Source organism: Heloderma suspectum, chromosome 4 (assembly GCF_057233095.1).
Source record: "Heloderma suspectum isolate Gila_16-S chromosome 4, 16-S_ref, whole genome shotgun sequence".
NCBI classification, from domain to species: domain Eukaryota; kingdom Metazoa; phylum Chordata; class Lepidosauria; order Squamata; family Helodermatidae; genus Heloderma; species Heloderma suspectum.
This window is the reverse complement of record NC_139461.1, coordinates 6,067,329-6,082,781: the sequence shown is the minus strand read 5'-3', so window position 1 is coordinate 6,082,781 and position 15,453 is coordinate 6,067,329. Positions and strand designations below refer to the sequence as shown.

The window sequence follows — 15,453 nt, the reverse complement described above, 5'->3', positions numbered from 1 at the left end:
AATCTGCCTTAGATCAACACAGCAAGGCTGGAGGAGAGATCTCAAGCATGGGCTGTGGCCTAGGGTAGGAGAGAGGGAGGTGGCCATGGAGGAGCAGGTCAGCTGAAGCCTGTGTGGGGCGGGCAACCAGGAAAAGCTTTGCTGAGGCAGTGGCTGGTCTTGGGGAGGGACTTGGAGGAGGAGGAAAGAAGGAAAGTGGCTTGCTGGGTGGTGTAGCTGCGTCCAGGAGTCACAGAGGTAGGAGGGGAAGAAGCTGAGAGAGTAGGGAAAGATGCTAAAGAGAGATGCATTGAAAGCTGATGGAGGGAATGACAGGAAAGCAATGCAGAGACTGGTGACAAGACCATGGCAGCACGTGTGAATTTAGAGCAGGGGTGTTGAACCTCAGGCCCATGGGCCAAATCTGGCCCACTTGGGGTCCTAGTCACCCCGTTCCCCCTGCGTCATTTCCTTTCTCCCGCCTGCCAATCATTTGGTGGTTTCCTGGCTGTTGTGCAGTTGCCCCCCGCCCCATTCTAAAGGGTTGAAATGACTCTCCTATTTATTTATTTATTAATCGCCCATCTGACTGGTCACCCAGCCACTCTGGGCGATGTACAACCCCCATAAAACAATTTAAAACAATAAAATTTTACCATATATTTTTTTTTTTTAATACCCTAACCCACCCCAAATGCCTGCCTGAACAACCACGTTTTTAATGCACGACGGAAGCTCATTAAAGAGGGGGCATGACGGAGTTCCCTAAGGAGGGAGTTCCACAGAGTGGGGGCCACCACAGAGAAGGCCCTCTCCCTCGTCCCCACCAGTCTAGCTGTCCTGGCTGATGGGACAGAGAGAAGGCCATCTGAGGCTGATCTTGTTAAGCGGCCTGTCTGGTGCTGCTGGAGGCGCTCCTTAAGATAGGCTGGGCCGGAACCATATAGGGTTTTAAAGGTCAAAACCAACACCTTGAATTTGGCCCGGAAAACAACTGGTAACCAGTGCAACTCCTTCAGCACTGGAGTGATGTGATCTCGCCGGCGGCTGCCTTTAATCAGGCGAGCCGCCGCGTTCTGTACCAGCTGCAGCTTCCGAACCGTCTTCAAGGGTAACCCCACGTAGAGCGCATTACAGTAGTCTAAACGAGAGAAGACCAGGGCATGTACTAACGATGGGAGCAGATGGTCAGGAAGGAAAGGGCGCAGCCGCCGTATCAGATGGAGTTGATACAGTGCTGTCCAGCTCACAGCTGACACCTGAGCCTCCATGGACAGCTGGGAGTCCAAAATGACCCCCAGGCTGCGGACCTGGTCTTTCAAGGGTAGCCGTACCCCATTCAACACCAGGTCAACATCCCCCAGCCTCTCCTAAGGCTGAGTTAGTGGCAGGAAGAGTTTTAAGCTAAAATATGCTGCTATGTTGCCCCCCCCCCCATCAGAATGTGGCCCCTGAGAGCTTCTCTGAAATTGAATTTGGCCCTCAGGCTGAAAGAGGCTCGACACACCTGGTTCTAGAGTCCGTTCAGCATGTTTTTTTCCTCAAGGGAAGCAGGAGGAGAGGCTGGCAAGACAGCAGCTTCCATTGATGCTGATGGAGAGGGCGCCCCTGTCTTCACAGTGCCATGTCCCTCCCTGTCTGTCCCTCAAGTGATGCGCCTTCTTTGCTTCTCCCACAGGTCTCCGGCCTTCCTCAGCACCTGAAAGCAGTCTGCATGCATTCCAACATGTCCAAGACCCAGAGAGAAGCTGCTATAGACAGGGTGAGCCAACTGATGCCGAGGCCACTGCCTCCTTGCCGTACCTGCAGGACGGTCCTGTATCCTGAACTCCCCCCAGCCTCTAATTTGGAGCTTGTAAATAGTAAATATGATCATACTTCACATTCCTATAGCGCTTTCAAGCGTTCTCATCCTTGCAACAGCACTGTGTAAAGTAGGTCAGTCTTATTATTCCCCCATATTGCAGATGGGGGAACTGAGGCTGAGAGAGGCCACTTGCCTAAGGACACCAAGTAAATTCATGGCACAGAGGTGAGATTCGTACTGGGGACTCCCTGATTCATAGCTCAGTCTCTTAATGAGAGACAATTTAAAGTTCCAGACTGGTACAAAGCACAGATGAAACCAGGGTTACCAAAAGCAGGACAGAAAGAAGGGTGAGGCAGGAGGCCAGCAGGAGAACTTTTCTCTTGCCTTTTGCTCAGAACAGTAGTAATGGATGTCCTAGGAAACAGGAACCAATCATGCCTATCGAGGGTCCAGAGAAACGCACCCCAAACAAAGCAGAGGCTGAACTTTTGAAGCTAGGCTAAGATGGAAATAATTGTTGCTGCCTGGCTGGGCTTGGATGTTTGCAGGTAAAGGCCGGGATGGTCCAGGTGCTTCTGCTCTCCCCTGAGGCCTTGGTTGGGGGAGGCTTCTCGGGGTCCAGCTGCCTCCCACCTGCTGATCAGCTGCCTCCAGTGGCTTTTGCCTGCATCGATGAAGCCCACTGTGTCTCGGAGTGGTCCCACAATTTCCGCCCGTGTTACCTGCGGCTCTGTAAGGTAAGGCAGGGGGGACTTGTAACTGAGGAGGGGCTTGTGCAGGCTTTTGGAAATTGCTGAGCCCTGTGCAGCTGCTGCTGCTGTGCAAGTTTACAAAGCGAGCACAGCCTCCTGAAAAGCCAATGTTCTGGGAAGGACTTGGGGCCAGTTTACAGAACGGAAGATCGAGCGTGACAAAGTGGTCCCTGACGTTTGAGAAAGTCCCAGCTTTTGCCATAGGGGCTGGTAAAGCTGTCACCAACTTCATGCAACCGTTGTGCTTGTTAATGGTTGCAAAAATGACAGTATGTGGCTCTGTGTTGCTTGGGGTGTTGCCCTTCAGGGGAGATACTAAAAGCAGCAAGACTAGACTGCTTGTGGTTGGTTGCACTCTCAGTCTTGTTAGCCTGGAAAAGTTCATGGAGATGATGCTGGACTTGTCCTAAAAACTGAAACATAGAAGGGGTCAAAAGTAATGCCCTGGAGTATATGAGGACCAGGTAGGACTCTGAGCATGCGCAGAGTGCCTTTTCCTCACCACAGGGTATCTACAACCACTCCCACACACCTGGGACCAAGGTTCTAGGTGTGGTGATGTATATTCCCAGCAGAGCTGAGCCCCCAATACTTCTCTGTCTGGGCAGAAATTAAATTCTGGTTAAAGTCCTGCATTGGGCTTTTCTATGGACATAGGGGGAAGAAAGCAAATACTTTTTAAAGGGTTACGTAGGATTGCAAATCCAGGTTTGATGTCTCGTCACTGAGCAGGCTGACCCAGTGAAGAAATGCCTAAGTTCTCAAGTCTTCTAGGAATAAGATCCCTTGCTTGAGAAATGTAAGCACCTATATTCAAGAGAAAGCTGTACAACCATCTCTCAAAGTACTGCTTGGGAATTAAATATGCCTAACCTGGTTTTAAAAAGGGGTTAGTGGAGTTCTTGTGTTCCTCAGTCTTTGGCTCAGTGTTTCAGATATGTTGGCCATGCTGGCTGGGAATTGCAGCCCCACACATCTGGAAGGCACCAGGTCAGAGAAGGCTTGCTTTATCTGAAGTGAGTTCAAACTTTTGCACAAGTAGCAACCTTGCTCTCTTTCTCACACTGAATATTAGCTTCCCTTTCCATCCTGTTGTATATGACATGAAAGCTTGCACATGCACGCGCACAAGGGGCAAGTGTGCCTGGGACAAAGACAGCACTTTGGCTTTCTCCAGCATTGCCCAGACATGTGGGGGGAGCTTTTGGCCTCCCACACTCTCCACAGTAGGAGGCCTGGCTATAACAACATCTCCTTGGCAGGTTCTTCGGGATCGCTTGGGCGTGCGCTGCTTCTTGGGCCTGACAGCCACCGCCACCCTCTCTACGGCACGGGACGTGGCCCATCACTTGGGCGTCGCGGAGGGTGAGGGCATTGCTGTGCGTTCTGCTGCCGTCCCTCCAAACCTGCATCTCTCAGTCTCTACAGACAGAAACAAGGACCAAGTAAGTCTGGGGCCAAGCCAGCTGCTTCCCTACAGCCAGAGTGTGTGAGTGTGTTGAGGGGGGAGCTCCTAGGTCCACCCCCAACACTGCCTCCTGGACTAGCTCCATCCACTTCTTGAGCACAGTTGTCTGCAAAGGAGCCCCTGCTCATAAACATCTGCTCACGCATACAGGCTCCGTGCAATCAGGACATCTGGCTGCACAGGCATCGCAATCATGTGGAGCACCTCTGAGCAAGCAACTGCTCATGCAGAGGAGTTCCTTTGCAGGCGACCACACCCAGCACACAGATGCCAGAGGGCAGGGCTAGTCCAGGCCAGGGCCAGGAGCACAGCCCTGCGCCTGCTTCACCCTGTGCGTAAATAGGGTTCCTGGTTCATATTAATCTCTTTAGTCATGGTCTCTGGCAAAGATTTCCACAACCTGTAACCCCACTCCCAAGGTTTTACACCAAAAGAAGCAATTTCAGTGTCTGTTCGTGATATGAATTTGCAGTTAAGTAATTCTTGTTGCAGCACCTGGATTTTCTAGGAAAATATTTTGAATGAGATGTTTCAGGGCAAAATCCTATTTGGGTTTTCATTAGCTTTGGGTTTGTGTTGAAGAGCACAGCAGCCTTGCTTGCCATGCATGCTATTTTGCCCCATATCACATCATGACTACCAGAACAGTAATAAATTATGCCAAGTAAGCAAATACATGCAAATTGGCCTAATTTTCATTATATAACAGCTTGTAGGTATCTACATTTCTTGCTGCAGTCTGGATTTTATTTTAGCACAGAATACACATGGCCGCACTTCTACTATACTTAGGCAGACTCAACAGGGCTAGTTTTCCTTTTATGACCTACAGCAACATGCCGTGCTACTAGATTTACTTAGTTCCTATGCAGAAGCCAATGCCACTTTTAGATGAAAACTTTCAGAAAGATTTTGTAAGAAACCGTGGGTTTGCACGTGGTATTAGTAGCTAGAACTACCTTCTCCAGCCTGGTACCTTCCAGATGTGTGGGACTACAACTTCCCATCAGCCCCTGCCAGTACAGTCAGTGATGGGGATGATGGGGGTTGTAGTCCCAGGGTAAATGGAGAGCGGTAGTGTTGGGTTTGGAGATGGAAAACATCCTGGTTCAAATCTCCGCCCATCTGGGAGGCCTTGTGGGGGTCTCTATTTTTCAGAATTGTTTTGTTTATTCGTTCAGTCGCTTCTGACTCTTCGTGACTATGCTGATCCACATTTCTTAGAGGAAGGGCAGGAGGATATCAGTGCAATAAAAAGGACCTAGATAGGATGTGTTTTTCCAGTCTGGAAAGTCCCTTGTCTCTCAGATAAGAAACGTCTCTTGGCACTCCCTTCTCTTAAACTGAGCAGTAGGTGCAACGTTCCCTAGAGTAGCCAGGGAAGCGGTACTGCATCTCTAGGCTGGCAGCTTGATTCTCTTCAACTAATTACAGGCCCTGGTGAGCTTGCTGAAAGGGGAGAGATTTGGGAGCCTGGACTCGGTCATTGTTTATTGCACCCGCCGGGAGGAGACGGCCCGCATTGCAGCGCTCATCCGCACGTGTCTCCAGGGTGTGACGCTCAAAGAACCCCCCAATGCTGAGGAGGAGGAGGAAAGCCTCACTGCAAAGAGGAAGAAAGCAAAAGGTGGCAGTTGGCTGAAGATTACTGGGAAAGCCAGGCTGGAAAATGGTGTGGCTGGGAAACATGAGAACTGGCAGGAATCCTGCACTTCGTTGTACTTGTTCCTATGTTAAGTCAAAAATGTATTTATTTGTAGCTTGCCCCATCCCAAGGCCTGGTGTTGATCACAATAGATTTTGAGAAAGCTAAACTATCCAGTTAAAATGCAACTCAAATTGCTAGAAACCAGAGGCATATGCACCTGTCGTGGGCGGTTTAGAGGGTGAATGTCTGGACCCGGATGTAGGTGCAGCCAGCAAGACAGGAGATGCAGGAGGCTGGGTGAGAAAGCAGACCTATGGATTCAAGTAATGCCCAACTTCCTGACAGGCACCAGCGTATTTCTGCAAGTTGAACCAGAAGCCATTCAAGCTTATGGATGGCTTTAATGCATGGTCAGTACAAACAATATCTCCAAAAAGGGATTATAGGCAAGACATCTGGGAACGTGTTTCACTATTCACAAGACTTGGGACCAGGCTCCTAGGAAGTGCTGGCTCATGCTGATCTATTTTTTATTACAGAAACATCTGCTCGGCACTTCAGGCAAATTCCCAGGGCAGCTTACCAAAAAAATTATCAAAACAGCTGAAAACAACATCCTAAAAGCAGCAATATTCTAAAAGCGCAGTGTACAACCATGAGCAGAGATAAAACAGATTAGATTAAACCATTTTAAAAGCTTGGGAAAATAAAAAGATCTTTGCCTGGTGCTGAAATGACATCCAAGTAGATGGCAGATGAGCCTCCTTGGGAAGGGAGAACATTCCAAAGCTGGGATGCCACCTTGTAATTATTTGGGGGCCAAGTAGCTGTGCAGAATGACCTTGCTCCTGGCACAAAGGTCTGCAACCAGCTTCTTAACAGCCTCTTTGAATCCCTGGTTTGGGTTTGGGTTCCATCAAGGGCGTGTTCGTTAGGGCTGTGGAGTGACCCTTGCTTCCATTCTCTTTCCATTCCTGCATAGCTAAAAAGAGTATCCGCTGCCCTCTGACATGGATCGCCGATGCCTACCACGCAGGCATGTCCGCTGCTGAACGCCGCCGGGTGCAGAAGAACTTCATGTCTGGCCAGCTGCGAGTCGTAGTGGCCACAGTGGCCTTCGGCATGGGGCTAGACAAGTCTGACGTGCGTGGCGTGGTGCACTACAACATGCCCAAGAACTTTGAGAGATACGTGCAGGAGATTGGGCGGGCGGGAAGAGATGGCAAGCCGGCCCAGTGCCACCTCTTCCTGCACCCAGAGGTAAGGCCTGTGAGGCTTATTGTGGGGAGGTTCTGGGAGGAATTAAATCGCTCCTGCTTCAAGGCTTAAAGCCAGGCTGCCTGTGGGTAGGCGCACGTGCGCACACACTGCACATCACATTCTGTGCAAAGGAACATGAAATTTTGCTTTTGGAGTCAGTGACCCCCCTTAAAGAGCTTGCACAATGGGGCAGTGGCTATGGGGAGCATCAGAAGCAGGGCCAGGTGCAGCATTGGTGGAAGGAGAATTGCTTTCCATTTCCTCCTTTCCCCATCCTGGGACTTGGGGCAGGTAAACAAGTTGCAAGAACCTAACACCATAAAAACAACAGAATCACATTCCCAGTGAAAAACAGTTCTATAAAAACAGGCTAAAACAATCTTGACTCCTGCGTCGCTCCTACTGATAAAAACCAGGCTTTACGAAGTTTCCGGGAAATACTCAGGCTGGGACTTTGGCAAATCTCTGAGGCAGGGAGCTGCACGGTTAAGGGACAGCCTTTGAGACTGCCCTTCTGCATGTTTGACCCTCAACTGGTACAATCCAGAAGTCACCCTTCTCAGTTTTTCAGGTCATGGTGGAACATGGGGGAGGAGAAGGAATTGTGGTCCCTGACATACGTAGCCTCCAAGGTGCTCAGGTCTCTGTGGGTTAAGACGGGCACTTTGAAGCGTGTGTGGAAAGCAGTGGGGAGCCACTGCAGACACTGGAGCACTAAGACAATGTGCTTGTGGTGACTCAGACCTGCCAGAAGACAGGCGGCTGCATTCAGCGCTAGCAGAACATTCCAGTCACCAAAGGGAGCCCCGCCTTGAGCGCATTACCATGCAGGGTGTATTTATGGCATGCCGTTCGTATTGTGCCCTTCCAAGAAACCTGAGGCAGCATTCGATATCCCCATTTATCCTCACAACTACCCTGTCAGGTAGGCTCTGCACAAGTGATGGCCGCTCGGTCCAGATTAGAAGCTTCTCGCTGGATCTTTCCCCCTGTCCCCCAATTCACATTCCTGGCTTTCTCCCTTTCCAGGGTGAAGATCTGCATGAGTTGAGGCGCCACATCTACACGGACACAGTCGACTTCTTCACAGTGAAGAGGCTCGTGCAGAAGGTTTTCCCTGGCTGCAAGTGCCGAGAACTTCACCAGAAGCAGCAGGAGCTCGGCAAGGTCAGGAAAAAGGAGCGGGGCGGGGCCAGAGGACACTTGCCAGAGACTTCTCTGGGAACTGCATTTTGCCTTTTGAGAACCAGCATGGCTGGGTGTGTCTTTGTGGGTATATGAGCTGACTCTGGGTATGTGGTGAAGAACCATCTAGCTTTCATGCATGGCTGAATCCCAATTTTTTTTCAAGGCACCCGAACAACTGCTTGTCTGTGCCCCCAAAATGCAGCCACCGTTTCAGCCAGCTTAAGATCAAGAAGAGCCCTGCTGGATCAGACCAAGGGTCCATCTAGTCCCGCAGCCTGTTCACACACTGGCCCACCCACCGCCTGCAGGAAACCCACAAGTAGGACATGAATGCAATAGCACCCTTCTGCCCAGATTCCCCAGTGATTGGTCTACAGAGGTATGCTGCCTCCAGTCCTGAAGATAATGTATAGGCATTGGGACTAGCAGCCACTGATAGCTTTATCCTTCATAGATATTTCTAATCCCCACCAGTTTGGGGGCCATCACTACATCTTGTGCTACCAACTTCACAGGAATGACCTTGTGCTAAACTCAAGACGACCTGTTCAGAACAGGGGAGAATTGGCTACTCCCAAGGCCAGAAAGGCTAGTATCCCTGAGGTTCATTGTCAGCTGCCAGTCCAGGTCAGCAAGGTTCTTGTCTCTCCTGCTTCTTCTCCTGGTCCATCAAATCCTCTCAAGAGTACTAGCCCATCTCCTTTGAGGGGGTGAAGAAGCCAGTTCCTTCATCAGCATAAAACTCTGTCCCCAGAGTAGGCTATTCCAGTACAATTGGATGGCATCATGGCCAATAGCGCACAGCTGACTCTGGCAGCCCGCAACATTAAGCCAAAGATTGCAGATGAAAGAGGTTGCCTTGCAGAGCATGTCCCCCTCCCCTCCTTCCCCTGCTGCCCTCCTTTGGTGTCTCCTATATGTGATACAGGCACCTTTTACACCCAGGGTGGTGAGGTGGGGGATGCGGAGATGCTGGCTGCCTTGGAAGGAGGCCTGGAGGAACAGCGTGACCCAGGCAATGGACAACCAAGAGTGTGCTTCAGACACGAGAGAGCCATCCCAATCCAGCCAACTGTGGAAGCCCTGGACTTCCGAGAGGAAGGTGAGGTGGCCTGACACTGAGAATCAGAGACTGTCTTCCCAGAGTCTTCGATGAGAGATGAGCCTATAAGTTGGGGGGCAGGAGGGGTATTTTGCATGTTGGTGGGTTTGCTGGTGCAGAAGGGGGGATGGTTTGAGTAGATTGCTGTGACCTGTCTTCGCTAACCTTGCCTCGTCAACCTCTTCCTTGTCAAAAAAGAAAAAAAAATCCTTGAATCTCCACAGCAGAATAAATTGTGCAAAACCGAGCAAGGGGGTTGGACTTGATGGTCTTATAGGCCCCTTCCAACCCTACTAGTCTATGATTCTGTGATTCTGGCCTCAATCCTGTTTGAATGGGGCCTGCTGCAAAATACATGCTTGTTCCAGATACAGGAGAGCCATCCCTGTTCAGAGGCAGGTGAGGAGGTCCTGGGGACAGCCTGGCCAGGAGCCGGCCTTCCCCTGGCCCTCTCCTGGCTGCAGCCATCAGCCTGCTTCCAAGGAGAGGGCCGCAGTCGCAGGACCATCTTCCCACTAGATCTTCCAAGGGCAGCCTTTGTGCCTGGGCCCCTGGCTCCTGGAACGACTCCCCTAGCTGCCTGCCACAGTCCCAGGAACGCATGTGCCACTCACTGCTGAAATATTATCTCTACTCACATGACGGTTGTCAGGGGCTGATGCTTGCTTCCCCCCCTCCCCTCCCCTCCCCTCCCCTAATGTCCTGGTTGTGCCTGGTGATGGAGGAGGCAGCCTCCCCACCCTCTAATCACTCCCCACACCTCCCCTGCTCCACCATTAATCTGTGGGGCGGGGTGAGTCCCTGCCCCCAGTCTGTTGCCCCATGCACTTGCCCTCCTATGCCCTTGTTGGTATCTGCAAGTCCCTCTTGCCAGGGGCCAGAGGGAGCTCATCTCAGATTTGGCCCACCATTCCTCTGCAGCACAGTCAGATGTTGAGGCTGGGGGCAGGGGGAGATTTCCCAATTCTGTCCCCTGCTTGTTTTTATTTTTACTCTAAACTAGATGCAGGTTGCTTTTGTAAACAGATGGCATAAATCCCTGAGAAGTTGGATTTTGTCTGTGTGGAGGGAGAGGATTATAAAGAGGGGTGTACAGCAGCAGCAAATACATCCTCTAGTGCCCCCCCCACCTGAATAGTGGCCTTCTTTCCTCGTTCAGGTATCGAGACACTTCTGTGCTACCTGGAATTGCACCCCCACCAGTGGGTGGAGCTCCTGCACCCCACCTTCTCGTCCTGCCGGGTGATGTGCTATGGCAGCCCTCAGCAGCTGCGGGCAGTGGCTCAAAGGTGAGGCAGGGAGAGAGTCCTCTGACGTGCTAGTTCTAAGCAGGGAGTAGAGCAGCAGACAGTGAGGGGAGCTGGATGGGCAGCTGAGGGGCCCAGGGACAAGACTGTTCCCAGGCATCGCTCAAGTCCAGGGTTCGGACTACAGGCATTGATAGATGCAAAGCTGCATTGCACCTCCTGCTTGAAAACCACTCTGAAGATTATGCTTCCTTGTTAATTGATGCAGGCAAAGCACATTCTCATGAGGTGGCTTCATTTCCACTTTTAATAGACCAATAAATTATAGTTATGGTTGTAGATTTTGTAGTTGTGCGTGTGGAATGGTTTAACCATTCTAATTGTTGTTTCACATTTGTTTTTGCAGTAGCTGCTTTGAATATGGTTCCATATAGGAAAGTAGGATACAAACTGAAATAACGATCCTAATGATCATTTCTTCTGTCTCTGGTAGCCAGGGCAGGGTGGGGTAAAGAGCTTTGCAAACCACTGGCCGTTCTGTACAGCCCTCTTCCCCAGCCCCCGTCCAGGCTTCTGAGATTTCCACAGACGTGGCACATTTGTTTTCCTGCTGAGCTCTGTAGCCATGAGGGCTAGAAATCTTATTTTTAAAAGACCCGTGTTCCATGCCGAATGCCATGCTTGCTCAGTGTGATCATGCAGAAGACACACAGAGCCTTGACTGATATCCAAGGAGCCTGATGTTCCTTGCATCCCTGCACCAGTCTTGCCGGGTACACCTTGGCCCTCTCCCTCCTGATTACAGCTGGACCACTTGGGCTTCTCACCTGCCACCCCCCACCTCCTTCTCTCTCCCACAGGTGCCCTCCTCTTGCAGTCTGCCTGGCCCAGCAGCACCTGAAAGGGACCAGTCACACTCACACCAGCGCTGTGGACTTTAATGTCATTGAGCTGGCTGACTCCATGGGCTGGGAGGTCCTGCCTGTGAAACGAGCCCTCCGTCAGCTGCAGTGGGACACACAGCTGCAGAAGGGTAGCCAAACAGGGATCCTGACTTGGCGGGATAGCATGGAAAGGGCCATCCTGGGGCGGGCCTTCTAGAGAAGCTGCATCCTGTTCACCACCCATCCCTTATTTTGGGGTGGGGGGGGGAGCCTCTTTCAGCCTGAGGGCTGAATTTCACTTTGGAGCCACTCACGGGGGCTGGGTTCCAGGGGTGGGCGGGGACAAAGGCAAAAGGGGCGGGGCCAGATTTTCAGCACACCTGAGCTGAAAGCTCTGAATAACGTAGGAGAGGCATTTCAACCCTTTCAAATGGGTGGGGAACATGCAAAAGCCTGGAAACCAAATGGTTAGTGGTTGGTGGAAAGGGGGTGGGGCCAGACAGAGGGGGTATAGGCAGGTGGGGAGCCCAGTTGGGGGCCCAGGAGGGCTGGATTGGGACTTGAGCCCCAATCAGATTAAACTGAGATAGATTAGAGTTTTTGAACCCCTGCCATATCTAATCAGAGCAGGTGGGGATGGGGGGTGGGCCTTCAGAGCATGCCTCCTGGTTCCCCCGCAGTCTGCTGCACTGTGGAAGTCTTCTTGGCCCTGTGGGTGACAGTGATTGAGAACCACAGGGACCCCACTCACAATTCTCTCCTCCTCCTGTGGATCAGCTTCCCAGGAGCCTAGGAAGAGCAGGATCCTTGTGGAGTTTAGCGAGCTCTCCTTTCACCTGCGCTCCTACGGTGACCTCACTGATGAGGAGCTGGACTCTGTGTGTGACTTCCTGTACCACCGAGTGATGGGCCGTGAAAAGGCAGCCCTCCGCCAGCTCCAAGTGTGCTTCCAGGCCTTCCAGAGGTTGGTAGCTGCAAACCAGTACTGCTTAAACACTGTTGCTCGGGGGACCAGAGAGTGGCTGGATATTTGGCAAACGCCCTGCTAGCCTTTCCCTCCCAGAAATATCTCCGCTGCATCCAAGATGCTGGGCGTGAGAGGGTGAAAGGTCCAGTTGCAGGAGTGGGGAGGGAGAAGAGTTCCTGTTCCAGCCACTTGTGGGGTGGGAGAGGGAGCTGCCTTCCCTGTAACGCGCAGTGGATGTTGCGTCCCTTCTGCTGTGCCAGGGCTCCATTTCTGAATTGTGTTCTTGGGAACTCCCACACGAGCTTGGAACACATTGTGCAAATTTAGGTCCTTTTTTGTTTTAATTTGGATCTTGATAGCATCCCTGTGCTAAAAGGAAAAGAAGCTTGAGGAAGGTGGGACAAAGCAGAGGTGAAGAAATGGGCTCCTTTGGGGATGCCAATCTCCTAGAGCCACAGTCCTGCCTTGGAAGCAGGCTGAGGGAGACAGCTGGGCTGCCTTGTGCAGAGCCTGATTCACCCCACCACACACCCACTGTTTTTGTCAATCCTGTGTGGCATCCCCCTTCCCAGTGAGCCTTCCATCTGCTTAGCATGTTGCCAGGGTTCCCCTTATGACCTGGACCCCCTGAGCAACTCCTTAAGGACCTCATGCCACCTTAAGAGTCCCACCTTCCTTCTTCTACCTTCTCCTTCCCAATAACGTGGGGATTAGGCTGTAGATGTGGGGTGACTGGCACTCTAGGCACAGGGTTTAACCACAACAGCCTACTGGTAAATTAAAAGAAGCAAATCATAACTAAAGGTATTTACACAATATTGCTGAGTGATACAAAAGGCATTAAGAAAAAATAAAACTTGCAAGAAGTACAAGTACCTCCACCCTGGCTGCACCGAGACATCATAGAATCATAGAATAGTAGAGTTTGTAGGGGCCTACAAGACCATCGAGTCCAACCCCCTGCTCAATGCAGGAATCTTGAGTCAGAGCATCTCTGACAGATGGCTGTCCAGCCTCGTCTTGAATGCCTCCAGTGTGGGAGAGCCCACCACCTCCCTAGGGAATTGGTTCCATTGTCGTATTGCTCTGACAGGAAGTTTTTCCTGATGTTCAGCCGGAATCTGCCTTCCTGTCACTTGAGCCCATGATTCCGTGTCCTGCACTCTGGGATGATCGAGAAGAAATCCTGGTCTTCCTCTCTGGGACAACCTTTCAAGTACTTGAAGAGCGCTGTCCTATCTCCCCTCAGTCTTCTAAAGGCTAAACATGCCCAGATCTTTCAGTCTCTCCTCATAGGGCTTTGTTTCTAGTCCCCTGATCATCTTCATTGCCCTCCTCTGAACCCTCTCCAGTTTGTCTGCATCCTTCTTCAAGTGTGGTGCCCAGAACTGGACACAGTACTCCAGATGAGGCCTAACTAGTGCTGAGTAAAGGGGAACTAGTACTTCACAGGATTTGGAAGCTATACTTCTATTAATGCAGCCCAAAAGAGCATTTGCCTTTTTTGCAGCCACATCACATTGTTGGCTCATATTCAGCTTGTGATCTACAACAATTCCAAGATCCTTCTCGCTTGTAGTATTATTGAGCCAAGTATCCCCCATCTTGGAACTGTGCATTTGGTTTCTTTTTCCTAGGTGCAGAACTTGGCATTTATCCCTATTAAATATTCTGCTGTTTTCTGCCCAGCACTCCAGCCTATCAAGATCACGTTGAATTTTGTTTCTGTCTTCTAGGGTATTAGCTGTCCTGCCCAATTTTGTGTCTTCTGCAAATTTGATCAGCATTCCCTGCACCTCCTCCAAGTCATTAATAAAAACGGTGAAGAACACTGGGCCCAGGACTGAGCCCTGCGGTTCCCCGCTCATTACCTCTCCCCAGTTTGAGAAGATCCCATTGATAAGCACTCTTTGAGTCCGATTCTGTAGCCAACTGTGGATCCACCGGATTGTTGTTTCGTCTAGCCCACTTTGAGCTAGTTTGCTCATCAGGATATCATGGGGCACTTTGTCGAAAGCTTTGCTGAAGTCGAGGTATATTATGTCCACAGCATTCCCACAGTCCACAAGGGAGGTGACCTGATCAAAAAATGAGATCAGATTTGTCTGGCAGGATTCCTCTTTGTGCTCTGCTCTTCCTGACTCTGCTCTTCCTGCTCTGGTCTTTCTTACTCTCTCTTTATATACCCTCCTCCCTCCAAACCAAAAGTATTGTTTCAAACCTGAAGAGATGAAACAACTGGGGAAATGAAACTACTGTTCTCAGGGATACCGCCTCCCACCAAAAACCTCAAGCCTTTAAGCGTGACCTTTTTTCCCTTTGCCTCTGTAGGCCCCAAATCTTCACACAAGTCAATGAAGCTAAATAATACTTTTCCAAGAAAGGAAAGCCTGTACCCTCTGTAGGGAGCCAGTTCTATTTCTGAACTGCCTCATATCCAGTCTGTTTGCCCTGCTTCTTGTCCTGCCACTGGTGTAGAGCATGAACAAACAATCCAGACGTTGTCATTTTCTGTGGTCCTGGATTACTTGGGTGGGTGTTTCGGGGGGGAGGGGGCTTGTCCTTTGCCCTGGTGGCTCCACGGTGGCATTATTGAAGGGCTGATCTAGTGTGGAAGATCTACATGCAGAAGATCACCCCCACTGAGACTAAAAGTGACTTTATTCAAAATACCTTTGTATTGTAAGCTGCCTTGAAGAGGTAGACGATGGAAAGGCCGGGTATAAATCTGGGTGGCTGGCTGGACGGAAACTCCTTCCGCTTTCTGAGGCTCTGCTGTCAGCATATTCCTTCTGAATCTCAGTTGCTCTTGGAAGAATTTTGCAGGTGTCTTCAGCCATTCTTATTATGCATGTGTTTTCTGGCCCCTTAATTGTCCTCTTCATAGGAACCTAGAAAGCTGCCTTGTTCTGAGTCAGACCCTTTGCCCACCTAGATCACTGTTGTGTACACTGACCGGCAGCAGTGGCTCCCCAGGGTTTCTGATCCCAGCCCGACCTGGAGATGCTGTCAGGGACTGAACTGGCGACCTTCCTCACGCAAAGCAGGAGCTTGGCCGCTGAGTGAGCGCCCCACTCCTGAAGCCTTTCCTGGTGGAACTGTGGTGCCCAGAACTGACTGCCACTCCAGATGTGGCCATAATAGTGCG

The 15,453-nt window shown here is 50.9% G+C and overlaps 1 protein-coding gene across 1 annotated transcript in view; it reads left to right on the top strand.

Moving 5' to 3' along the window:
* The window catches only part of RECQL4 (RecQ like helicase 4), a 39,737-nt gene that overhangs the window by 19,628 nt on the left and 4,656 nt on the right, over positions 1 to 15,453 (top strand). Inside the window, exons 13-22 of the mRNA XM_084848539.1 lie at positions 1,658 to 1,741; positions 2,338 to 2,526; positions 3,804 to 3,986; positions 5,444 to 5,636; positions 6,640 to 6,917; positions 7,947 to 8,084; positions 9,051 to 9,207; positions 10,367 to 10,496; positions 11,315 to 11,487; positions 12,116 to 12,302. Coding sequence (XP_084704665.1) covers positions 1,658 to 1,741; positions 2,338 to 2,526; positions 3,804 to 3,986; positions 5,444 to 5,636; positions 6,640 to 6,917; positions 7,947 to 8,084; positions 9,051 to 9,207; positions 10,367 to 10,496; positions 11,315 to 11,487; positions 12,116 to 12,302 — 1,712 coding nt within the window. The remainder of the gene's footprint in view (positions 1 to 1,657; positions 1,742 to 2,337; positions 2,527 to 3,803; positions 3,987 to 5,443; positions 5,637 to 6,639; positions 6,918 to 7,946; positions 8,085 to 9,050; positions 9,208 to 10,366; positions 10,497 to 11,314; positions 11,488 to 12,115; positions 12,303 to 15,453) is intronic.